Source organism: Heterocephalus glaber, unplaced genomic scaffold (assembly GCF_053883595.1).
Source record: "Heterocephalus glaber isolate CG9 unplaced genomic scaffold, H.glaber_assembly_v1.0 deba00001497, whole genome shotgun sequence".
In the NCBI taxonomy this organism is placed as follows: Eukaryota; Metazoa; Chordata; class Mammalia; order Rodentia; family Bathyergidae; genus Heterocephalus; species Heterocephalus glaber.
In genome coordinates, this window is record NW_028258320.1 from 28,697,255 (window position 1) to 28,724,853 (window position 27,599).

The 27,599-nt window shown below is 36.6% G+C and overlaps 1 protein-coding gene and 1 pseudogene across 1 annotated transcript; one reads left to right on the plus strand and one right to left on the minus strand.

The window, feature by feature from the left end:
• Positions 1-4,604: 4,604 nt before the first annotated feature.
• Tfam (transcription factor A, mitochondrial) lies at positions 4,605-20,958 on the minus strand. Its single transcript, XM_004858304.4, has 7 exons — positions 20,452-20,958; positions 19,618-19,736; positions 17,671-17,741; positions 17,153-17,302; positions 8,610-8,705; positions 6,213-6,269; positions 4,605-5,727 (listed from the first exon to the last, which is right to left on the minus strand). Exons 1-7 carry the CDS (start codon positions 20,550-20,552, stop codon positions 5,578-5,580), a joined length of 744 nt encoding a protein of 247 aa, XP_004858361.1. The 5' UTR covers positions 20,553-20,958; the 3' UTR covers positions 4,605-5,577.
• Positions 20,959-26,169: 5,211 nt separating this feature from the next.
• LOC101722254 (KH domain-containing RNA-binding protein QKI pseudogene) lies at positions 26,170-26,935 on the plus strand (annotated as a pseudogene).
• The last annotated feature ends 664 nt before the right edge of the window (positions 26,936-27,599 follow it).

Consider the following 27,599-nt stretch of genomic DNA (forward strand, 5'->3'; position numbering starts at 1 on the left):
GACTGAGATCATGCAAAATAATCATAATGAGGGATGGGGATTTAGCTCAGTGGTTTCACCGCCTGCTGCGTAAGCACAAGGACCAGAGTTCAATCCCCAGTACCAAAAAAAAAAAAAGAATAAACATAATGAAATTAAAAATCAGTAAGGGAAATTTGAAAGTTCATGAATACATTGGAATTTAAACAGCAAATTCCTAAATAGTATACCCCCAAAATGCTCGAGAAATACAAAATACTGTATATCAATATGATGAAAATAAAGACAATATACCAAAATGCAGAATACACCTAATGCAGTACTTCCAGATATGTAATTTGGTTAAGATCACAAATGAACACAGTCTAACCTCTCACCTTAAAAAAGCAGAAAATGAGCAAAGCCCAAAGCAATTGAGTAGAATGAAATATGAATTAGAACAGAATTGAATAGACAACAGAAGCAAAAGCTGGTTATTTGGAAAAATCAATAAAATTGGCAAAGTTAGCTAGACTGCCCAGGGGATAGGGCGGTTGGTGGGTTCAAAGTAGCAGAATCAGAAATAAACTCGTAAACAGGACTACTAATTGCAGAAATAAAAAAGATTGTAAGGGGTACTATGAACATTTTTATGCCAATAAATTAAATAACTTACACAAAATGGGCAAATTCCAAAGATACACTCTATTGGCTAGCTAATAGTTTGGAAGGTGGAAAAAGAAGCTATGTGGAAGAACAGGGACATTAGTTATCCTTCTAAGAGAAAAAAAATTTTTTTTTTGGCACCAGGGATCAAACTCAGGTCCTTGCACATGCAAGGCAGACTGCGGAAAAACTGAGCTAAATCCCAGGCCCTAGAAAAATTTTTAAAAGTTGATGGAACAACAGAAAAAAAGTTAAATGTTATTTAAAGCTATGGAAAGACTAAAAGTGATGAGGTGAGGAAAACAGTGTTACTGTGATGAAACTTTTCAATCTTTTATGGAGATATTGCTTATATATAAATTATAAAGGTAGAACCAGTTATAGACATAATCATCACAACAAATGAAACCTGAAAAGTCAGGAGTGCCTAACCTGAGATGGATTCAAACCTCATATGATCTAGCTCTTAACCATTACATTATACATGTTGAATAACAGGTATGTATGTAGTCAGTGCCATAGCATTTACTGATTGATTGGTATGGTGCTGGGGATTGAACCCAGGGCCTTGTACATGCTAGGCAGAGGCTCTACCTCTAGCTACTCCCCTAGCCTCAGGTATACTTTAAGTGCTTCAGGTTTCAGATTTTGGAATTACTGTACATTTACATATGATGAAATATATTGGGGGTGAGATCTAGGTCTAAAAACAAAATTTATTTGTATCATATATAATTTATTACCTGAAAGAAATTTAACACAGTGGTTTTAGTTTACCTATGTTTTTACTGGAATAGGTCATACAACATTAGGTGTGGAATTTTCCATTTGTGGTATTACATCAGTACTCACTTTCAGGTCCTGGAGCATTATGTATTACAGGATGCTCAGGGATCCCAAAATTCATTTCTACTATCATTTTACATCCAAAAGGAATTTAAGACATCCTCTACTATTGCTATATGAATATATTTCTCTTTGACCTTCTTAGACATCATATATGTAAATAGGAACCATTATATAAGGCTGATTTAAATGTTAGGGTGACTTAAAAATATTTAGCTTATTCATTATTCTAGTTTAGAGTTAATTTTAAGTATTTAGGTCCTTTGCCAGTAAAATATTTTCAAACATACAAAAGAATGGTTTCATTTCACATTAAATATAATCAATGATTTATTTATGAAAAAATACTTTGTGAACAATGTGAGAGACTGGTGACATTAGCTTTCCGTACTTTTTACTTTTCAGAAAGTTTTACAAATATAAAGTAAATATATTTGTTTTCTTCTTCTTTCCAACAGTTCAGTTTAAAAAGAGAATACTACTGCTTTAAAATTTGAAAATATACAACATAGTTTGTATTTATAACATTTTCAAAATTGTTATAGGTTGGTGATTGGTGCTATGAAGGGGAGAGTGCCTGGGAGACAAGAAAAAGAAAATTCTTATACTGGTAAAACTAAAAGAAACAACAGATACTATCAGTATACAAAAGCTACTGTTTTAACACGACCTAGTGGTGATAAAATTTTAGGTACAAAAAATGCAAGAAAAATAAAAACAATTTTCTAGTTACTTTAAACTCATTTATAGTAATGCCAATTTTAAAGTTGAGAAATCTAAATATACACATTCAGAGCAATTAGAAATACGTCTTTTAAAAAAAAAAAAAAAATGGCATTTCCAAAACAGAAGTTAGCTAAAAAGACAGGAGCAAAACTGCATGATTCTGGGAGGCTGAATTTGTGCACAATTCATTGTTTGTTTTTGTTTTTTGAGACAGGATCTCGCTAAGTAGTTCTGGCTGGTCTTGAATTCACTATGTAACCCAGGCTGGCCTCATTAAGTAAATTCATTAAGTAAACATTAGAAAGTAAATTAACATACAACCTTCTCTCCCCTCATCAAATTATTTCAAAAACCTAGTATTACCACTCCAATAAACAAATGTATAAAAATCTATTTATAACTATAAAGACTGCTTCCCTTTTTCAGCTTCTTCACATAACATTCATCTTTAGCTCCTATAGCAACCATTTTGCTTACATTCACTGGTTATTGATACTGAGTTCTCATTCTTCATAACAGAACTTGCGTATTGTTACAAGTGGATGGTATGTGGTATATGGCATACTAATCTTTACACATACTTTCTTAAGGAAGGGTTGGAAGCCAGATTAGTTTATTAAAATATTAAGAATGGCCTTCTTTTACAAAGAAAACCAAACAAAATCTATATTGGGGCGGGGATTTAGCTCAGTGGTTTCAGTGCCTGCCTCACAAGCACAAGGTCCCCAGTTCGATCCCCAGTACCAAAAAAAAAAAAATCTGATATTATGAAGAGGTTTTACTCCAGCTCTTTACACCATTTTACATCTTATCCTATATACATTTTAAGTACGTGAGAACTTACCACTGAACTTCCCAATGTATTTGGAAAGTATAAGATAGTACTAAGGGCCCAGAGAAAATTTCCCTGCAAGTTATGTTTTTTATGGGACGTTCTTCCTGCAGATGTTTACAGAACTCATTTTATCTCACTCCACAATGATCAATACACTAAGTCCTATGTGTTCACTAAACTCATCTGGAGCATAGAATATAATCAATGATCTGAGTTGTGATCTTCTCCCTTCTCCTTAAGATGTTACATAATTAGTAGCATTCTTGGTTCCATGGAAAATCAGGGCTTCACTGTATCCTACAAACCTAATTGAGAAAGACTGCAAAGTTAGTGGTGTACTTCTCCTTTCTCCCTTATCTTAAAACTACTTTAGACTCAAGCCCACAGTAACTATTTTAGTAATGAAAGACGGTCCTCTACTCAATTCACAGGGGAAAGTTGTTTGAAAATACCTGTTTTTTCTCATGCTACATTTTTCTCTTCAGGTCCTACATTTGTCAAGTTTGGAATATAACAAGTCATCTTTTTGAGATTTTTCACTTATTTTCCATCCACAAACAACAAAAATCTATAATTTCTAAGTACTATGAATAATACAAAGTACATATAAATTCCAAGTTATATCTGTGAACTAATGATGAGAGATAAATTATTCCAAAGAGGTGGAGTAGATTGTGAAAACCTTTGCTTGACATTCCCAAGAAAATAAACAAATGCTAAAGAAGGATGGCTCCCTACTACAGTGAGGTTTCTGTGATATGCGCTAGCTGGGAAATGTGTACATTTTACTGAGCTATCACAAATAAATTGAGAATCTCTTTCTACATAAATCTTTTTCATTATTTGCAACATAATTTGAGACTCAAGATTATTTTCCTTGCACACAATGGTTATCAATATAGTGTTTGTTTTGCTTACATAGTGACAAATTCTCTTAGACATGGGTGACAATGACTGGAAAGCAGGAACACCAAAGCAATTAAACACATATCCCTACACATTAATACATGGGAAAAGCAGTCACACTGCACTATACCATAAGCCATGGGCTGGGAGAATGTCTGTATGGGCCCAGATAGTTTGTATTTTAAGCTTTGCAGGGTATAAACTCTGAAGCAGTCACCCAACTCTACCTGTAACACAAAAGCAGCCACACACAGTATGCAGAAGAATAAATATGGCTGTGTTGCAATAAAATTACTTATGGAGAGTAAATTTTATATTAATTTTCATATTTATAGTTTTCTTTTTAAAAGCCATTTAAAATATAAATATAATTTTTAACTCACAGCCATGAAGAATAATAGGCAGTGAGATGGATTGGCCCATACACCCTAAGTGCCTGCCCCTTATGCAAATATTTATATATTATGCAAAATGTTTCACATTTCTGCCTTGGAAGGCTTTTGTTTCTTACATTTCTCATTTAAAATTTTATACCATACAAGTAATCTTTATAAATATACTTCCACAAAATAGGAAAAAATTCAGAAAAAACACAATTCCTTACTTTTAAAAAAAGGAAAGCTATAAAACGAATCTTATAATGTATAATTCAGAAACATGCAAAATGAAAAATTCAAATTTTTATTCTATGAAAAATAAACCAATATGCATAGATTTGGTACATAATTTTACTTTAGGAAAAAAGATAATGAGAAAAAGGTTTTAAAATCTGTCAGTCCTTCTTACAAAAAGTTTTTACTGAAACCAACAATTATTTGCCATATATGACCATCAATTCTAAATATAGTATGAATTATACCTAGGAATTAGAATTTACCTAAATGAGTTCTGGCTCTTTTTAAAATTGAGATAGGGTCTCACTTTTTATTCCTGGCTGACCTTGAACTCACTATGTAGCCCAGGCTGGCCTCAAATTCATGGGAATTCTCTTGCCTCAGCCTTCTGAGTGCTGGGATTACAAATGTGCACCAACATGCAGGGCTCTGGTTCCTTTTTTGTGTGTGTGGTTTTTTTGAGACAGGGTCTTGCTCTGTATTTCAGGCTGGCCATCAACTCACTATGTAGTCCAGGCTGGCCTTGATCTTGCAGTAATTCTCCTGCCTCAGCCTCCTGAGGCCTGGGATTACAGACGTGTACCACCACACCCAGCCTCTGGTTCTTTTTTTTAACCATACAATTATATCATTGAATACTGTGGATTCCACAATTTGTGACTATTTTGAAAAGAAACTCCTGCCTATATAAGGAACAAGAATACTACTTCCATAATTGTCATCTGGCATAAAAAAACTTCACAGACTGATTTACCTTATTAAAGGTAAAATGATTCACTGTACATTTACATGAATTATTCTGATCCCCAGTACTTCTTAAACACAAAATAAAATTCTGCATGAACTTTCATCTGTTTGGGTTTTCAAAATACTAACACAAAATGTCTTCAGATGGCAGCAGTCCAGGAGACAAAGAAAAAGTAATTGAATACAAAATGTTTACCAACATTATTCTTCCTAATTTCGCAACACTTTCCCATATTGACACCTAATTGGTTTCTTCTGCCTATCCACTAGGACCAAAACTCAATCTTCCTTTTCCTGTGTCATCCTGTTTCGCTGGCGTGGCCTGGGACGTACAAGATCACTTCGTCCATCTTCAATCATCCGTTCTTCCCAAGATCTTATTTCATTAGCATAACGTATTTTATCATCTTTAGCAAGGTGTTCATATACCTGAGAAAAAGTGTAACTGTTAACATGCTTTATCTGTAAAAGAGCAATTAACTTCTGGAGTGTATCCCTGTATATAGAAATCTCATTACTACTGTACATGTACGAAGGGGGAATAGAGAAAATGCTTTTGTGAGGTAAATGTTAGATGAGAAAAAGGTTAAGAAAGAAAGCTTTTATAAATATTAATAAAGTTGTTACAATTTCAAGGTGTGGGAAGGTGGTAAAAGCAAGATAGAACTACCACTTAATACAGTGGACACTCAAGATAATGAGTCATACTCTTCTGAATATCAATTTTATTTACAGTCAAAAACTACCAAGAAAGAAGAGCCAAATTAGTTTTAGTAATAGAAAAGTAAATTTATAATGCAATCTGTATTATTAGTAAGAGCAGGTTATCTTAACATCAATCAATTCTTGCCCTAAAGTATTCTCTCATACTTATTCCAACTGGACACTTGAAACTAAAACCCATTAATACTTACGAGCTTTTGAGAACTAGACAAATTTTTCCAGTTTTCATGTGCAGACTTCCATTTTGCCTGTAAAACAATGTATATTTAAGTAGCACATACGGGGATTTTGGTGATTAAAATCTTTTATTATTCATTCCAACAACAAAAACTCAAAAACTCCAACATCAGTAATTACAGACAAAGCTGCATCAATTAACATCCTTTATGGGGCCGGGGATTTAGCTCAGTGGCACGGCGCCTGCCTCGAAAGTGCAAGGTCCTGAGTTTGATCCCTGATACCAAAAAATAAATAAATAACATCCTTTTGTTTCTACATAAAAACTACTAACTGGCTTACTTCTTTCTTCTCTGTAGCCTTAGTTTTATTCTAAAATTTGTGCCCAACTGTTTAGGTAGTCATAGGAATACAAGTCCCTAATTCTACTTAGCTGAAGGCATTGGAAGCACCAGTTAGGTATAAAACAGAAGTGAAGGTAGGGCTGACTGACACACTGAACCAATGAAAAAGAGGTTAAACCTCATCTGTAACAGATTCCAGAACATTTGTTCTTCTCTCAAGAGAGTAAGACAGAGTCGCTGAAAATCAGATACAGGTGAAGGCACAGTATTGTGTAAAAAACACAGAGATGGTTAAATATATACGGTATGCTAGGGCAGCGACAAACTAAAAATAAGAAAATTAGATGGCCAGTTCAGAAGATCTATATATAAATAATAGTAGTTATTGAGAATCAGAATACAGAAAAGTGAAAGGGAAGAAAAGAAGCCAGATCATACTGAGAAGGACCAACAATTAAAATGCTTTTGCATTTCTCAAAAGCAATATAATGAGCTACAAAAGAAAGGAGAAATACTTTTGAAAACTTTGAAGATATACGATTTGCATCCTAGAATTCTATACCTACTCTAACAAACATATGTGAGAACAAAGACTTTGACACATAAAAACTAAAACACTTAATTTCCCATGCTCCTTTACTGGAGAAAATGTTATAGTAGAATCAAAGTAAACCAGGAAACACAATAGAAGTGAAAGTACCACAAAGAACTGAAGAAGGAAGAGCCCAGAAAGTTAGTTACACACTACAAATAGAAGGCAAGAGCCAAGCTGGAACAAACCAAAGACTCCAGCCTGAAAGTGACAAGACAGACTAGTGTATCTCAAGATGCTGAAAGCTGGTGAACACTGAAGAATTTGGGGTTGAATTATTATTGATAAGTACCAAAAACAAAAACAAAACAAACAACAAGGAAAACAAGTCACAGTCAGCTTTAGGGAAAATAAGTTTTAGAAGAAAAAATAATTGTAGGATATGGGACAGCTCAGCTGTGAATAGTATTCATATGATCATAATATATAAACATGCTCAATACTCATCTAACCACAATTATGTTTTGGGTTTTTTGTTGTTGTTGTTGTTTTTCTTCTTTTTAGTTTTTTTTTGGTACCGGAGATCGAACTAAGGTCCTTGTGCTTGCGCAGCAGGCGGCGAAACCACTGAGCTAAATCCCCAACCCATTTTTAGTTTTTTGAGACAGACAAGGTCTGTGTAGTCCAGGCTGGCCTTGAACTCACTAGGTAGTGAAGGCTGGCCTCAAACTTGTGGCAATCCTCCTGTCTCAGCCTCCCAAGTGCTGGGATTACAAACATGCGCCACCACATCCAGCTTAACCAAAATTATAACTGTATTGGTAGCTAAAAAGATGCAACATGTGAAGAGTGAAATGAGACTTAAAAGTTTATCTTAAACAGTGGAGGTGATAAAATGACAGACAATGCTTGTAACTGAAAAAAATCAAGAAGCAACAGCGTAAAAATATTAGTAGAGCTGGGAGCGGTGGTGCACGAACTTAATCCTTTCCACAATTCTGGTCATGAACAAAATCAAATTCAACAGTTAGGTTCAATGTTGACCTTATGGGGAAATTTGGTTCAGTTCTTGTCCAATTCAGTTTGCTTATGAACCAAGTTTCCACTGTATTATAGCTCTACTCACTTTCTTTCCAGTGACTCTAAAACTGTTAAGAGCTACTTGAATAAAAGAGTCTCCAGAAATATATTACTATCTCTATAAATGTGAAAATTTTGTTTTGTAAATTTAAGAAGTTGGCAAGGTATTGGGAATGATGGACTCATATTGTTTATGGTAAGAAAAAGGGTTTCTCGTGTGTATGTATGTTACCAGGGATTTACACATACTGGGCAAGTGCCCTCCCACTGGGGTATACCCTCAGCCCAATATTTTTCTTTAAAACAGATTCAATAATTAGGGCCTTATCAAAAGTTTAATTTCTATAAATCTACAACTTTCTTTTACCACCTGACAAATGACAATCCTAAAATTTCCAAGTAATTTTTAAATGAAAATAAACAAAACTCCCAGAAACAAATGCAGCTCTATTTACCTGTATCGTAGCACCTTCACAGGTTGGTAAGTATTCAGACAGAAAAATGTTATAAGCTGTGCGAGCTCTTTTTGGTTTTCCAAGCATTAATAACTCCTAAATAACAAAAATAACAAGATTAGATATATTTTTAACCTCCCTAAGACTTAATTTTATCTATAGAAACTATTCACTACTATGTACTGCAGGACCAAAATGAATGCTGTGATTTTTTTTTTTTTAAAGTATGTAATTCTTACATCCTGGAGTCAGAATATTTTGAAAGCACTAAATCTTAAAAATTATAGGTTTCATGAGTTATTTTTCCATACCAAATTCTTTCTTGATGTTATTTTTATGGTCTCCAGGAACTGACTATATTAAACATATACATACAGGAACTTTTTTTTTTTTTTTTGCGGAACCGGGGATCGAACTCAGGACCTTGCACTTGCCAGGTGCTGGTGCCACTGAACTAAACCTCCGGCCCCATACAGGCACTTTTTAAAAGATAAAATAATCCCAATTTCATCCTTGAAGGATGCTACCATGCCCTGGGCCAGTGGTGGCGAACCTAGACACCACGATATTTTTCTTTTAAGACAAACGATGTCAATGTATGAGTTGTTTATTCTATACTAAAACCTCAGTATTCAGGTTTAATTGCAGCATTGCTACTTTGTGATAAATAAGTGGGTTGGGGGTTGTAGCTTGGGCACTCTTCTCTAAAAAGTTTACCATCACTGCCCTAGGCCAAGTTACCATAAGTCACTATTGCAAACATGGGACTATCTGTATAATAATCTCCCCCAATTTATTTCCTCCTTGGATGCCCTCAATCATTAAAGTGCAACACATGTGTTAATTCAATTCTTTTTACTAGGTACTAAAAGGGGGGAAAATATGGGAAAGAATTCAAGCATCTTTTTCTGTCTAACTTGGCTTAGTTCCCCAATTCAGAGAATGAGGGATACTGCATTACTGTATTTAGTTTCTGAATTTGGATAGTAACATCTGAATTTATAAAATTCTGTGCTTCTTGGAAATTTGGTTATAATCAATAACAAATCCAATTTTTATTCATAAGTAAAAATAGGGATCCTCGGTTTACATATAGAGACAATTCTAAATCTCTCATTCACTTACTATTGAAACTACTACAGACTCTAGGCACTTTAATTTTTTAATTAAACTTAAAATACTTTTGCCCATTGTTTCTAGAGCCACTGCTAGTGATTTCTCTGCTGAGGGGTTCACTTACAACTCCTGATCCCCATATTTGTCCCAGATCTCTAAACTTGATGGCATTAAGAATCTTTAGTAGAAAGAATGATTCCACTAAAGAGTGAGGATGGAAAGGTAAACCCCTTTTTATCTGCCCAATCCTCATTTCTGGCTCTCTTCACCTTCACCACAGACTGAGTGCTTTGAGGAGGGAAAGGAAAAGAGGGAAAATACACTTTAGTAATCACCTTTCCAAATACTACTTCTATGCAGATACTTTATTTCTCACTCTTAGTATCCCTTCTGGCTCCCTTTAACTAAGTGGACCAGCACTTAGATCATCATTGACTTGAAACTGGGTGAGTCGTCAACCCTTGCACTAGGACGGCTTATAACACTTGGGTCAGCTGTGCGTGGTAGCACACGCCTGTGATTCCAGCAGTCTGGAGGCTGAGGCAGAAGGACTGCTGCAAGCTTGAGACCAGCCTACAAAGTGATTTCAAGGCCAGCCTGAACTACACAGAGAGAACCTGTCTCAAAAAACCAAAACAAACAACACTTGGGGTCAGGGAGAGATGCCTTGGCTTCTCGCAGTCAAGGATAGAATCTATTTTTTGGTTTTTTTCAGAGTTTTAACTCTGAAGACCAATTTTGAATAGTATGAGTACTAGACTAACAAGCTCACCAACTTTCATATAGTACAGCCTCAAAAAAAAAATGTAGTCGTCTAACTTTCAAACAACAACTTTGAAGCAAATTAACACTTTAAGTTGGGAATTACAAATTTTGAACCATGTGAGGTTTTTTTTTTTTCCTCCATGTGAGGTTTTAATAATTATTTCTTTGAGGAAAAATAGAATTCTATTCTAGAGACCAAAATGGTAGAGTAGCAATCAACAGCAAAATATAGCCTTTCCAGGACCTGGAATCCAGACACCTGAAAAGTAACATGTTAGCAAAGAGGAAAAAGAAAGAAGCAGATCTCTGGGATTATAAAGGGACCTGACAGGAAAATCAGAAACTCCAGAAGCTGAAGGAATGGACCACAATGCAGATAAAAGAAAAAAGCAGACTGGAAGCTTACTTTAGCTTTCCAGGAAGGAAACCTGACTCTGTAGAAACAAAGTAAGTCCCCAGCATTGGGAGCTCCAGGAATAAACAACAGACTGAGCCACCAGCACTAGGCCCCAGAAAAGCCCATATCTATTGTAAATTGCAAAAACAGCACAGGGCTTTACTTGGAAAGTGACTCCTTCCACACTGCAGGCTACAGGTAGAAAAGGAATCCAATGTGGCACCTGCCATATTGCCAGAGTGTTTAATCAGGCACTATTTTGGGAAGGAGTTGATTATTTAAGACTGAACCATAGAAAAACCACAAAACAAACTCACTTCAGAGTTCTGTGTCATTTTCCCACTTACTGGGTGACAGAAAGTTGAGGACAGGCAACAGGCTGGCCACAGACTCTCTGAGAAGTTAAACCCAAGAGAAGCCAGGCCCGGCATGCACAGCTTTCAGAGGCAGCTGGGTCTGAAAGTGCTGGCATTAAGTCCAGAAAATTGCTTAAATCCTCACTTTGCTGTTAAATCCAGCACAGATAAGGGGTCTAATTACTTTCCCAATCTACCAATGTAAGCAAAGTCATGGCTCAGTTTGGACTGTTGCCATGGCCTGGGAGAATGGACAGACAGGCACCCCATAAACACACAGGCCATAAAAGAAGAGAAAACCATGACCTGATGGATTCCAAAACTGCAGATCACAGAACAAAACCTCTCATTTTAATATACAAACAAACAAATAAACAAACCAGAGGGGGTCACTTCCTTTCTTTTTCTTCTTCATTGGTTCTAGGGGCTTTTTCCTTTTTAAATTTTTTTTTCTTCTTTTTCTTGTTCTTTTCTGTAACTGTTATCTAATTCTATTAATTTCTGTTTACTCCCTAACAGGATCCTTCATTTTAATTTTTCTCTCCTTTTCATCTTTCATTACTTAACTATTCAAATTTTTCTTCTTTCATTTTCTACCCTTCTATCTTTACTACTATAACCACTCAGCTTTATGAATCTTTAGATAGTTAACTGTACACTATCACTGTTGATTGGTGGAGGTACAGTTGTTACATTCACTAAATATTTACTGTATGTCAATATATATACTTATCTTAGTGTTTATACAATAATTACAGATCTCTTTTCTATGATTAAGGGTAGGACACTGGTACACCCAACTTCATAAAACAAACACTACTGGATATAAAAGATCAGATAAACACCAACACAATTACATTGGGGGACTTCAAAACCACATTGTCACAAATAGATCAACTAGACAAAAAAAAAAAATCAACAAAGAAATATCAGAGTTGAACCAATCCTTCAAACAAATGAATTTAACAGATATCTACAGAGTGTTCCATCTAATAACAGAATACATTCTCAGCAACACATGTAGTTTTCTCCAAAATAGACCACATGCTAGCCCATAAAGTGTGCTAAAGTAAATGTAAAAGAATCAAAATTATACCATAAATAATATCAGATTATAGTGTAATGAAAATACAAGTAAATGGCAAAATAGACCACAGAAATTATAGAAATTAAACAATATGCTCTTGAATAATCAATGTGTCATAGAAGAAATCAAGAAAATTAGACAATTCCCAGAATCAAATGATAATGCCAGTTCAACACACCAAAATGTATGGGACAGAATGAAAAAAGTCTTAAGAGGGACTTTTATAGCTATGAATGCCCACATCAGAAAAAAAAGCGAACCCAAATAAATAATGATAGACCTCAACATTCTAGAAAAAAAAAATCCAAATCCAAAGCTAGTACAAAGGAAGAAATTATAAAGATCAGACCAGAAATTAATGAAATTGAGACCAAAAATAACAAAGAATCAATGAATCAAAGAGTTGATTCTTGGGCTGGGGGTTTAGCTCAGCGACAGATGCTGCACCTGCCTGGCAAGTGCAAGGTCCTGCGTTTGAGTCCTGGTACTAGGAAAAAAAGAGTTAATTCTTTAAAGAATAAACAAAATAGACCAAACCTTAACCAATCTTTTTTTTTTTTTTGGTACCAGAGCTCAAACTCGGGACTTTGCACTTGCAAGGCAGGCGGCGGAACCACTAAGCTAAATCCCCGGCTCATCTTAGCCAATCTTACAAAACAAGAGAAAAGAACAAAATCAATGCAATTAGAAATGAAAAAGGTCACAAGGGACAACTGAAATCCAGAAGATTATTATTATTATTATTTTTGTACTAGGGATTGAACTTGGGACCTTGCGCTTGTGAGGCAGGCACCGGAACCACTGAGAAAGATCCTCGGCTCTAGAAGATATTAATAATTATTTTAACAATCTATATTCCAATAAACTGGAGAATTCAGAAAAAAAGATTCCTAGATACATATGAATTATCAAAATTGAACCAAGAAAATATAAAAACCCTGAATAATCTAATAATAAGCAACAAAATTGAGGCAGTAATAAAAAACCTACCAACTAAGAAAAGCACAGGTTCTGAGAGATTTATTGCTGAATTAGGGAAGCTCTAACACCAATATTCCTCAAATTCTTTAATGAAGTTGAAACAGAAGGACTACTCCCAAAGTTATTCCTGAAGCTAGCAACACTGATTCCAAAACCAGAAAAGAATTCCACAAAATAGAACACTATAGGCCAATCTCTTTAATAAACACAGATGCAAAAATTCTCAACATGATATGGCAAACAGTGCAAAAAATCATCAAAAAGGCCATACATCATGACCAAGCAAACTTTACCCCAGGGAAGCAAGATAGATCACATATAGGTACAAATTCCCTATGATGATTTGTTATCATTATGTATAACTAAAATGTACCGATAAATGTTTCACTTAAAAAAAAAAAAAATCAATAAATATATCACATAAAGAGAAATAAGGACAAATATCACATATGTAGAAAAAGCCTTTGACAAAATTCAACATATATTCTTGATAAAAAAAAAAACCCGCAAAGAAAATACATATAGAAAGACCTTATCTCAATCTGATAGAAGCCATTTATGATAAACCAATGGCCAATATCATATTAACACATTCACAATACGGGTGTTTGTATGTCCCACAGCTGAGTGGCTCTGATTTGAATTCCATCATCTGATGTTAAACAGCTAAGTCCTGGTGGCTCAAGCCACCCGATGAAAGAGTCATTCATGTACTACTGGTGGGTCAAGGTGACAGGAACTTGTTAAATGGAGAAAAGCTGAAAGTTTTCCATCTAAATCAGGAACAAGACAAGAATGTCCACTATCACCACTCCTGTTCAACATAGTATGCAAAACATTAGCCTGGACAATCACAATCAAGCAAGAGAAAGAAATAAAAGGGATATGTATAAGAAAGGAAGAGGTCAAATTATCATTATTTGCAGATGACATGATCCTCTACACATAAGACCCACAACATTTCACTAAAAAACGCGTAGAAATAGTAACCAAATTCAGTAGTGTAGCAGGATACAAAATCAACACGCAAAAATCAACAGCACTCCTGTACACCAATAATGAACTCAATGAGAAAGAAATTAGGAAAACATTACCATTCACAATAGTACTTAGGAATTAACCTAACCAAAGAAGTGAAAGACCTCTACAATGGAAAATACAGTATTCTGAAAAAAAAAGGAAACCAAAGAGAACATAAGAAAACAAGAAGATGCTGGGCGTGGTGGTGCATGCCTGTAATCCCAGCACTTGGGAGGCTGAGGCAGTAGGATCACCACAAATTCGAGGCCAGCGTGGACTACATAGTGAGTCAGGGCCAGCCTGAACTAAAAAGCAAGACCCTATTTCAAAAAACCAAAATAAATAAGTAAATTAATAAATAAAATAGGAAAATAACCCTTGTTTCTGGATAGGTGGAACCGATATAGACAAAATGGCCATAGTTCCACAACTGATATACACATTTTTTTTGCTCTGAATCAGATTTAATGCAGGACACCTAATATACAGATTTAACGCAATCCCAATAAGAATACAAATAACATCCCTAACAGAAGTAGAGAAAACAATCATAAAATTCATATGGCACCAAAAGAGACCCAGAACAGCAAAAGCAATCCTCAGCAACAAGAGCAAAGCAGGAAGCATCACAATTCCAGATCTGAAGATATACTGTACTACAAAGCTACAGTGATAAAGACAGCATGATAGTGGCACAAAAACAAACATGTGGCTCAATGAAACAAAACAGAAGATGGAGAAACAACTCCACAACATTTGTGATCTTTGACAAAAGGGCAAAAAACATATGCTACAGGAAACAAGAGCCTCTAACAAAAGGTGCTAGGAAAACTGGCAATCCATATGCTGAAAGCTGTATCTAGACCCCTGTCTCTGCCCATGTACTGAACTAAAATCAACATGGATCTAAATGCTAAAAAAGAAACAATCTACTGCAAGATAAAATATGTAGAACTCTTGAATGCATAGGCAAGGACTTTTTGAACAAAACTCCAATTACACAAGGAATAATACCAAGAATTAATAAATGGGATCATATCAAATTGAAAAGTTTCTGCACAACAAAGAAAAGAACAACAGAGTAAAGAGACAAACTACAGAATAGAAAAAAATTTTTGCCATCTATTCCTTGGATAGAGGACTAATACCTAAAATATATAAAGAACTCAAAAAAATTAGACTCCCCCCCCAAAAAAAAGGCCCAATCAAAACATGGGCAACTGAAATGAACAGACACTTCTCAGAAGAAATTCAAACTGCCAACAAATATGTGAAAAAATGTACATTCCTGGCCACTGGAGAAATGTAAATTAAAACAACACTGATTCCACCTTATTCCAAGAAGAATGGCTACCATCATAAAATCAAATAACAAATGCTGGTGAGAATACGGGGAAATAAAGCACCCTTCTATATTGTTGGTAGAAGTGTACTAGTAGAACCACTAAGGAAATCACTATGGAGTTCCTCAAAAAGCTAAAAGTACAAATTCCATTTGACCCATTATTCCATTTGACTCACTATTCCTCTTCTAGCTATCTTCTTGAAGGAGTTAAAGACATCCTATTACAGTGATACATGCACACCCATGTTTATAGCACCACAACTCATAATAGCTAAATCTTGGAAGTGGCCTATGTGTGATCAATAAATAAGTAAAAAAATAAATGGTGGTATTTATACAAAATGGAGTACTACTCTCTCATAAAGGATAAACTTGTCATTTGTAGAAAATGGATGCATCTTGAGACCATAATGTTAAGTGAAATAAATCAGATTTAGAAAGGTAAGTATCATATGGTTTCTCTTAAATGAGAACCTGAAAGCACAAATAAAGAGAAAAATAAATAAGAAGGGCCAGGTATTTAGCTCACTGGCATTGCCACCTGGCTCACAAGCGCAAGGTCCTGAGTCCGATCCCCGATACCATAAATAAATAGACAGATAGATAGATAGATAGATAGATAGGGAGATAGATAGGGAGATAGATCTTTTGCTAAAGGGATGAGCACCAAGAGATGGAGGAAGAAGTAGGGTGGGAAGGGGATGATAAAAAGAATGAAAATGTGTTATGTACATGTACCAACCCCCCATGAGAAATATAATCATTATATATTACAAACATGTACCAATAAAAATAAAAATTTTTAGAGCCGGAGATTCAGCTCAGTGGTTCCACTGCCTGCCTTGCAAGTGCAAGGACCCAAGTTTGATCCCTGGCACCAAAAAAAAAAAAAAAAATTTTTAGGGCCAGGGATTTAACTCAGTGGTTCCGCCGCCTGCTTCACAAGCACAAGGTCCTGAGTTCGATCCCTGGTACCATAAAAAAAAAAAAATGTTTTTTAAAGAATTCTATCCTAAAAATATGTCTGACTTGATAATGTAAATTGGCACTCTTCTGTACTGTATTAATGAATGAATTCAGTCTATTTAGCAGTGTATAGTATCAAATTCACCTTTACCTACAGAACAATTCCAATGAGGGGATTACTCTAGACAAGACTCCAAAGCAATGACGCTTGCTGCTCCTGGTTTGGCTGTTTTGTAAGTTTTTCTACAGCTTTCACACCAGTCCTACCAACTACATATCTCAAATCTGGATACATCTGAAAGTAGCTTCAAGGATTTCCAAGATAGACTCAATGACAAGTGGCCATAGTGGCAAAAGAACTCTATTTTTGTCTGTCTAGAATACAACCGATGACATTCTACCATGTTATATGTACATATCATCATCAAAATAAGGAAAAGCTACCTATGTTCACAATTATGTGAATTTCAATTCTTTTTAATAGGAACACAGTATCTCATTGATACTTACCTTCTTTTTTATTACTCTTTCTCCTTTAAAAAATCTCTGTGCTCTACTTTCTACCAAAGATTTTCTCTCAGCTGGAGTTAGTACTTCATGGATTCTGTTCACCTCTTCTCTGTATGCCTTCCACTCTTCCTTATAAGCATCTTCATACATCTATACATAAAAAACTCAGAGAAAAAGTCAATGAACCATTGCTGGCAAATTCAACATAGCACATTTGCCAAGGAAGACAACTATATGACTTTAGATAAAGACAGACTGAATCACAGGGGAAAATGTGCTCTAGGATGAGATGTATTTTTCTAAGAGTACCAATTAGGCACCATTTTCAAATTGCTGCCAACCACTGACCTTTACCCCTATACATTCACATTTTCATCATTTATGTGGATCAGAAGGTATAAAGTTACCCTACAGACAATGGATGTTAAAAAGAAAATGTGGGCCATCTAGTTCTTAAAGGACACAACAACTTTTAACTGCAGAATAACTGGTCTGCAATGTTGAAAAAATAGCCTTACCTTTTTCTCAGCATCAGAAAGTTCCTTCCATTGTTCTCCAAGTCTTTTTGCTAGTTCTGTAACTTTTAATTCTATGAATTGGAATAAAAGTGAAAAAAGACGTCAGAATTTTATGTCTTGGGATTAATTTCTAAAAAGAGTACAATCTATTAGCTCTAAAAGCAATTTACGTTACAGATACACTATACCACACTTAATACAATGATTTAACTTTTCTTTATACAACTAAGTATGGCAAATTAAAACTTCATCCAACAATGTGAGAAGCCTATTATTTAATAACTAAGGAGTACATCATGGACTATAAAAACAGTCCCCAGAAATTGACTACTAGTAGCCAGTGTGGTGGTGCATGTCTGTAATCCCAGCACTCTAGGAGGCTGAGGCAGGGGATGGCAAGTATGAGCCAAGCCTATGCAACTTAGCAAGACCTCCACCTCAAAATTTAAAAAGAGCTGGAAATGGAGCTCAGTGGAAAGGTGCTGGGGTTATTCCCTAATATCACAAAAAGAAAAAAAAAAGAAACTGATTTTAAGCAGTTGGGTTTTTAAACTGCTTCAAATGTTTTACATCTATATTTCAATCTAACTTTTTTTTCCTCCTGAGAGGAATTATTAACTTCATAAAACTCCACTGAACCACCACAAAACATAGTCTTGATTCATGTAACACATCTTGTATTTCAATTACAAAAAATACCATTTGGAAACAAGCCATTCTTAAGTTAATCCATTATTTTCCATTTTCTTTCTTTCCTTAACTGGAATGTTGGAGTACAAGTGATTTGACAACCAAGTGTCAGTTCCAAGTCTTATATTTAAAAAGATGTGGATACTTACACATGTTTTTTAAAACTAATTCCTTATCTGTAGTATAAGCATGTTTACTGTAACTCTTTTGACTTTCACAGGTGTCCTGGGAAGTACTGTATGTAAAAAGTACTTAAAAATCACAAGCAGAGATTAGTTATTAAAGCTTTCTAGGCAGTCAACAAATACTATATCTGGCAATCTTTTTTCAGGAACTCAAAGACAATTTTCAATGAAAAAACATCTTGAAATTAGCAGAACAGTGGTATCTTGGTTCACGAACTTAATTTTTTCCACAATTCTGGTCACAGAATTCGTTCCTAACTCTAACCCACATGGGAAAAATTCTGCAACCAGAATTGTGGAAAGAATGAAATTCATGAACTGAGGCAGCACTGTAATTTACAGTTTCTGAATACTTCCACATTAGTTATTTCATTGCCACTATATGAATACCCTAAGAGAGAAGCAGCAGCTAAACTGGGTGTGGTAGTACATACTTATAATCTCGGCATCTGGGAGGCTGAGGCAGGAGGATCACTGTGAGTTCAAGCCCAGCCTAGCAAGTCTGAGGCCAGCCTGAACTACTACATAGCAAGACTCTGACTCAAAACACCCACAGAATTAAAAAAAAAAATTAAAAAAAAACAAGAAGCAGCAGCAGCTAAGCAAGAGATAAAAAGTCAATAAGGCTCTAAATTCAGCTTCTTCATTCTCTTCCCATGGTGCTTTCCAAACTACAAGTTATTTTAAATATACATGTTGGGCTGGGGACATAGCTCAGTGGTGCCTGGCAAGCACAGGGTCCTGAGTTTGATTCCCCAGTACCAAAAAAAAGTCTTTAGTTTATTTTTATTTAAAGTATTTCTATTTGGTAATAAAATGTTATATATTCTACAGACCTTCAGACAAAATGATTGCTCGAGCAGTCACTGGATGCTTTGGAAGTATACAACAAGTTTATTGTTCAACTGTTTTTGGTTTTTTGGGGGGGTTTTTTTGTACCAGGGATCGAACTCGGGACCTTGTGCTTGCAAGGCAGGCACTGGAACCACTGAGCTAAATCCCCGGCCCTGTTCAACTGTTCAGTGGGCTTTTTATTACATCAGAAAAGAGTACTAGCCCCAAAACTCCTTACCTGGGTATTGAGCTCTAAGTATGTTCATCTTTTCTCTAGTAAATCGAATGTATGAATTCACAGGTTTCTTTGGATATCCATTCAAGGTGGATGAAAACCATTTCGGAACACACACAAAACTATATATATAAAGAAAATAATCAACGTCAGGCACTTTCTTTGGTGGCCAAGTTTTATTAAAGGTAGAAAAAGGAACAGCTTCTGAAGAGGGAGTTTGGGCCAGGTAAAAATAGGAAAGAAGTACACCCTGCAGCGTGTGGGTGGATTTTTCATGCAAAATTGAACACAGTGGCCAACGTCAGGCATTTAATTGCTAATATTCACGTGAACACAAAGAGATTCCAAAAAAGGTGTCATCAAGGTGCTATATACCTGATACTTTCACCAAAAATACTAACAGCATTTCTCTTTTGGGGGGTCCCCCAGCCGTGTAGTGCTGGGCGCTCTACCACTTAGCTTCATCCCAGCTCTTCTGACTTATTTAAAACCCTACCCTAGCCAAAAGGAAGGGCCTCCAAGGCTGACATCCCACAGTCCTTATCTCTTAGCAAGGGTAAAGTGGAGAAAAGCATCTATCCTGAGCCCTGCACTTTCAAGGCCTGGATAAAGGTGCGAGACTCTTGGAGCGACTTCCCAGAGGAAGCCCGACCTGTGCTAAAGGTTGGACAATGGGGAGGGTAGCAGGAAGTACAAGGGGACTATAAGGATAAAGGCTTGGTCTCACATCCTCGGTCTCCTTGGTAAGGTTGATTCCTGCATCAAAGGTGGCAGAAATTGGAGGACAACGTCTACATTCGAGCCCTGAGATGACCCAGGCCCTGAGACCGGTCCTACCTGAAGGGTGAGCGCAGTCTACCTCCACAGCCGGCGCACAGCTCTGCTCCAGACCTTCCCGGGGTCCTCAGTACGCCCCACACACCCCGGAGGAACGCCATCGCACCGGCGGACAACGCAGTGGCCCTACCACAGAAGTAATGAACCGCACGGGTGATGACAACCGAAGTCCGCGCGCTATGCTACTGGATGTGTTAGCACGCCCGCCACTCGCGAGGCACTGTGGGAAGTCAGTCAACATCCGGTCAGGAGGCGGGGCGGAGCGGAATCTGCGCAGGCGCAGTGCTGAGTATCCATGGGCCGGGTGTGAAAGGGAAAAGGCCGTGTGTCCCCGCAGTGAAGGGTAACTGCAGAGGGCCCTGTTCTCTAGGGGGCTCTGCTGATCCACCTCTGCCCGGGATCGCCCCCGCAGTCCATCCTTTAGCTGGGTCTGGGTGCCAGTTGAGGGTCCTCACCGGGCTGTAGTCCCGGCAGGCGTAGGCCTGTGACGGCTCAAAGGCTGCGTGTAACAGTGTACGGCAAGCGCAAGGGACAGCAGTTCAGCCCGCGCTGCTCCGGGTGCGCGCTTCCAGCTGCGTTCCAGTCTGAGCACGGAACTCAGAGCAAATAGAGGGCGGAGAGCAGGGGTTTCACAAACCCGCAAATGCAGATTCCCAGGACCTCCCCCGGAGCTGTTTGGGGGGGGGCGTCTGCGTGGGGCCCTTTAATGTGCATTAACAGTGCTCCAACGTCTACCAAGTTCTAATGTAGTGGTCTTGGGCCACACTTAAAACTGGATTTAGACTCCTCCTCTACTGGACAGTAGAGCTGCCCTCCAGCTCTGCTTAACGTGAGCAGAGGAGACTTAGGCTACTGGACCGCTGATGCGAGTTCTGGTCCCGGCATTAACATTGACGTTGTGTCCTGGGAGTGTCGTATCCCCCACTAAGATTCAGTTCCCCTTTGCAAATAGGGTGGACTAGATGAATTTTTTGGTACCGGGAATTGAACTCAGGACCTTGCTCTTGCCAGGCAGAAACGGCGCCCCTGAGCTAAATCCCCAGCCCTAGGCATAGGAGTATTCATGAATATAGATTAGGTATGGAATTTTTAAAGTGTTTTTGTTTTGTTGTTGTTGTTGTTTTGTTTTGTTTTCCCATACTGGAGATGGAACTCAGGACCTTTGCGCTTGACGGGCAGGAGCGGCGCCACTGAGCTAAATCCCCAGCCCCTTAGATGAATTTGTTCAATCAAATCCCCGAGAAAGTATGACAACTACACCTTGCGATAGTGATTGATGTGATATGCAAGTGTTGACTTGTGTTGTAGACATAACATTTTCCATATGGGCAATGGTATTAAAAAGATTACGAAGATCTAAAGATATCTAAGAGCTCTTCCAGCTGTTGAGTATCAGTTCTCTTAAAAGATAACCGCCTCTTGGGAGAGACTTTCTTCTGTTGGATATCTGTAGTTGTTAAAATTTTCTTACCCCCCCCCCAAATTTTTCTTACCAATGTAAAAAATGTAATATAGTGAGCTGAGTCTTTACTACCTTTCTGTAACTGCCAAACACTGGCCCTTTGGGGCCACCCAGGACTAAGCCCACTTCTTCTTTTAAGTGGTAAACAATTATTACCACTTCCCTTTTCATAAACCTTCAGGGTTAAAAAGGACCTTCTAGGTCATCTATTCAAACCTCCCATTCTGTCACAGAAGAAACAAATTTTCCTGAGTATATACTGTTAACAAGTTGCCAAACGGAGATAAAAGTCGCATCATTTCCTTATTAAAGTCTAATGGTACAGGCAAAGAAATAATTACAACAGATGCCAAAATAAGAGTTAATTATAGGATAGAATTCCTCATAATTTCATTTAAGATGATTTCTAAAATAATTTTGTTTCCTTGCTATCTTTCTACAATGTTTTTCTTTCAGATGTTTGATGTAAAGTGTTTTGGATATTTTAAAAAATGTTTTCAAGTGTCAGTTTAAAAATTCTTGCTGTAGAGGTCTTTTAAATCAAATCAATCATATTTCTGTTTTCATCAGATACCAATCATTGTTAAAACTCATTTAAATTGCATTGATACTTTTCTTGTAAATGTATTTACAAAGAACTATATAGCTCTACCTACTTACTCAAACTGTCTTTGGACAAAAAGACATATGGTTTTGTTTATATTTACTTTATAAAACAAAAACTTACTGCAGCCTTTTCCAGGGTTTTTCCCCTTTGTTTTCAAAGCTCATAATTTCAACTGTCAGTTACATACTCATGATTCTCATATTTTATATTAAATCTAGACCTCTCCTTTGAGTTCCATATACATATAACCATTGTCTTCTGGACATTTTCACTACTATGCCTCACATGTACTTCAACACTCCCTGAACAAAATTCACCATCTTTCTTCTATCTTTTTTTTTTTTTTGGTAGTGGAGATCGAACTCAGGTTCTTGCACTTGCGAGGCAGGCAGCAGAACCATTGAGCTAAATCCCCAGCCCTATATTTCTTCTATCTTGAAGTCCTAGAGGCACCAATTTTCCACATCAGGGATCTAAGCCAATAACTTGATAAATCATTTTAGAATCTCCCCAATTGATACTCCACCTCTATGAACCCAAATGATGGTGAATCTTCCTCCTATCCTAGGAAGTGTCTGCTCCTCTCCAGTCCTATTGCTGTTGCTTTTGTTCAGACCAGTAATATGCTTGTAAATCAGCTCTCAAAAAAAGAAAGCTCTTATTTGTAATGTTTGGCATGTTCTGTGGTGTAGGTTCTCCCACTCTGGTTGACCACAAGCTACCAATCTGAAGTCACTGAGTATGAAGGTGGGCAGGAATGAGCATAATTGGCTCTGACCAGTACCAACTGGCTTAGGCTCTGCCATCTTTGCCCAAACTATTTTTTTTTGTACTGTGGATTGATCTCAGGACCTTGAGCTTGAACATCCCCGACCCGCCCAAACTATTATAGTAATTTTCCAGATTAGTTTCCCTCCAATATGTGTACCACAGTTACAGAATCAGTGTTTCTAAAAGGCAAACCCATTTAGTCATTTCATTTGTGCTGAGCACCAACTATCTGCCAGGTAGGGAATGATCCCATTTCTATACTTGAAACCTTCAATGGCTACTCATTCTTCACAGAATCAAGTTTGATTCTCATATATGAAATATCAATCCTCTATGGACTAGTCTTTTGTTTCCTCTATAGCTTTATTGACACTTTTCTTAATGTATGATTTAAATACTTATCCCTTCTTCTGATTTAATAGACATATCAAACCACTTCATGTGGCTTTGAGATTAGAATAGCTTTTGTGTGATATGGCAATGTAATGAAAAGCATTCAGTAAGGACACAAGCTTAAAAGTAAGACATATCTGGGTCAGATACTGCTCTTATATTTACTAGATGTGTGACCTTGGCAATAACAATATCTGATCCTAAGTTTTTCCCTCTATACAATGGGGATAATAATGGTTGATTCTTAGGATTATTGTAACGGTGATTAAATTATAGTGTACAAATAACCAGCATTGCTCTACTCTCCAACTGCAATTTTCACATTTCTTAAATTACTTAATATTTGAGCAGGAACACTATAATAGTTGAAGAAATCAACACACCATTAAGTTGGAATCACACTTTAAAGTATGATTCATAAATTAAAGAAAAAGAGAAAGAGAAGTTATTGTTACAATCATTGTTCCTAATTTCCAGATGAGAAAAAATGAAGTTCAGTGGTCCTAAGCTGTAAGGTTTTAAGTTGCGTAGACAAAAAAACTGGTCTTCCAGTTCACTGTGATATACTTTTCCCACAATATTAACCCATTCCTCAGACTTAGTCAATACAGCACATCATTCCAGCCCCGAATATATTCCTTGTGATCGCATGTTGTGGCTTACCATATACCATTCTTATTTCTAATCTTTTCTATGTATGCAGTTCCCTCTTTCAAGAGATGATACCATTAACAAATCCTGGCTGAGCTGTGGGGAAAAAGGAACCCTTCTCTACTGTTGGTGGGAGTGCAGACTGGTGCAACCACTGTGGAAAACAGTGTGGAAATTTCTCAAAAAACTAAAACTAGAGGTTCTATCTGACCCAGTTATTCCTCTACTTGGTATCTTCTCAAAAGAATTAAAAGCATCATACCACAGCAATATATGCACACCCACATTTACAGAGGCCCAGTTTGTAATAGCTAAATCTTGGAAATAGCCCAAATGCCTATCAATCGACAAGAGGAAAAAGATGTGGATTTTAGTATATGTGCTGCCAAAGCAAGCACAAGATGTGGTTTTTATACAATGGAGTACTGCTCTGCTATAAAGAAGCATGTGCTTCAGGCATTTATAGCTAAATGGATGGACCTTGAGACTACATTCTTAAGTGAAGTAAATTGGACACACATGCTTAAATACTGAGTTTTTTCTCTGGTGTGAGAAGCCAAAGTGGAAATAAGGACTAAAATGTATCATAGATATTAGGAAATGGGAAATGTGAAGAAAATGTTCAAATGGGAAGGGGATCAAGGGAGGAGGAAGGGAGAAAGGAAGGGAGGGACAAGAAAAAAAGTGAAAATAGAAGGAAAAAATGGAAACAAAACTTTTGTACATAGGAAAGGGAGGGGTATAAGGGGAGGGGGGATGAGATAAAATAAAATTTATTAAAATTAAAAAACTAAAAAAGAAGGTCTAAAACTAACTAAATAAATAAATTAGAAGCCTAAAATTTTAAAAGTCCTTTTAAAAAAGAGAGAGATGGTAAGTTATTTAAAGACAGGACTAGGTCGTCAGTGTCCTTTTAATCCCGCCTACTACTTATCACAGTACAGAGAACAGAGTGATGGACAGACAGCTGGATAGATGGAAGATAGATAATGTAAAAATAAATGATTTTTATATCAATTCAGACCAATAGAAAATAACAGTTTTCTATTAGAGGTATCATTTGCCACCAGAAAAAACAGTTGTGTGTAGAGATGAAATCAGTGTACAATTTTAGAATATATGTATGAAAGTAATGGTCTTGGTTAATTGATTCCGACATATTGGTAAAACAGAAAGTAGCTCCAATAAATAGCAGCAGGCCAAAAGCCTGGATAATTTGCTGGTAGAGAAATTCCCTGCTGAATAATGTGGAGTTAGATGCATGGATATCACTCAAGTGAAAGAAAAATATTACCAAAAGGAGAAAAATCCATAAATAATTTATAATGGATAATCTAGCTACAATCAGAGTAATCCCCTAATAGCTCTAGAACAATAAATAGATGTGATTCTTAGGCGTGATTCTTAGTCACACCTCTTATTCCAGCACTCTGGGAGGCTGAGGCAGGAGGATTGCAAGCTTGAGCCCACTATGGGCAACTTAGTGATTTAGCAAGCTCCTGTCTCAAAAACAGGCTGGGGAATGTGGCTCATTACCCCCCCACACACAAAGTGATCCTGAATTTATAAGTAAAACATGTCTGGAAATAAGATCTTACTATCAACACTGCAATTCTATAGCAGCATAATAGAAACTGGAAGGGGCACAAAATGATAGAACATTCTAACTGTCCCTAAGAGGTCACAGTCTGATTAGGGGAACAACGTATAAACACAAAATAATTACAAAAATATAAAAATTCACTGAAACAATATGAGAAACATTTTACAATTCAATTAAATATCTTAGTTTATTTTCTGTAAATCAAGAGTTTAAGAAATTATGTCACATTAAAATGGCAGTACAGAGTAAAGGAGTGCAGAATTGCCTGATGCTGTGGGACCTATTGTTTAGTTACAAGAGAAACTTTATGTGCCTGTAAAAGAATACCCAGATTTTGATTTTGTAGGGAGAATCCTTGGCCCAAGAGGACTTACAGCTAAACAGCTCAAAGCAGAAACCAAATGTAAAATAATGGTTCGAGGTAAAGGCTCAATGAGGGATAAAAAGAAGGAGGAGCAAAATAGAGGCAGGGCCAATTGGAAGCATCTAAATGAATATTTACATGTACTAATCATTGCGGAAGATGCTCAGAACAGAGCAGAGATCAAACTGAGGAGAGCAGTTGAAGAAGTGAAGCAATTACTGGTACCTGCAGCAGAAGGAGAAGACAGCCTGAAGAAGATGCAGCTAATGGAGCTTGCAACTCTGAATGGCACTTACAGAGGTGCCACCATTAAATCACCAGCCCTTGCCTTTTCTCTTGCAACAACAGCCCAGGCAGCCCCAAGGATCATTACTGGGCCTGCACCTGTCCTTCCAAGAGCGACCCTTCGTACTCCCACGCCAGATGGTCCGACCATAATGCCTTTGATCAGACAAACACGTACTGTATGATGATACATCATGCATGAACCTTTGGTCAGGAATGTCATTGGTGAAGTGATTTCAAAAAGTATTCAAAATTTGATATGCTGTTTAGCCACTACAGTGCCTTCAAAGGGCAAAAGTTGCAGCCTTTTTTTATATTGCCTGCCAAAATTTAAAGTATTAGAAGAAAAGTGTGCCATGAGAAAAAACTGAATGAGTTTTGAAAAGCAATGCAAAGAACAAAACTACAACACTATTTTTAAAAAGATGAATATTTGAGTAAAAATTACTGAAACTTTATTTTACACCTCCTTAAAATATATATATAAGAGGACCAGGGATTTAGCTCAGTGGTTCCACCTCCTGCCTTGCAAGCGCAAGGTCCTGAGTTTGATCCCTGGTACCAAAAAAGAAAACAAAATAAATAAATAAATAAATAAATATATATATATATATATGAGAGGGCCAGGGATTGAGCTCAGTGGTTCTGCTGCCTGCCTTGAAGGTGCAAGGTCCCAAGTTCGATCCTTGGTACAAAAAAATATATATATATATAAACAAGGTACATGCATTATATATTACATTACTGGGCAAACTGTTCAAACATTTTTTTTAAACCTCCCTGTATAGAAAATAATCATTAAGGATGTAAAAACCATGTTTGCCTATTTGCTGTATACATGTAATGAAATTGTAGGTAAAAGTGTAGTACATTGAAATGAACAAAAAGTAGATACTTTTACTATACTTGGAAATGTAGCATTTTATACTTTCAAGTGTTATAAAAAAAGAAAAAGAACAAAGAAACCGTTTAGTTCATTAAATGATTTTTTTCTGGTGGTTGTCAAGAAATA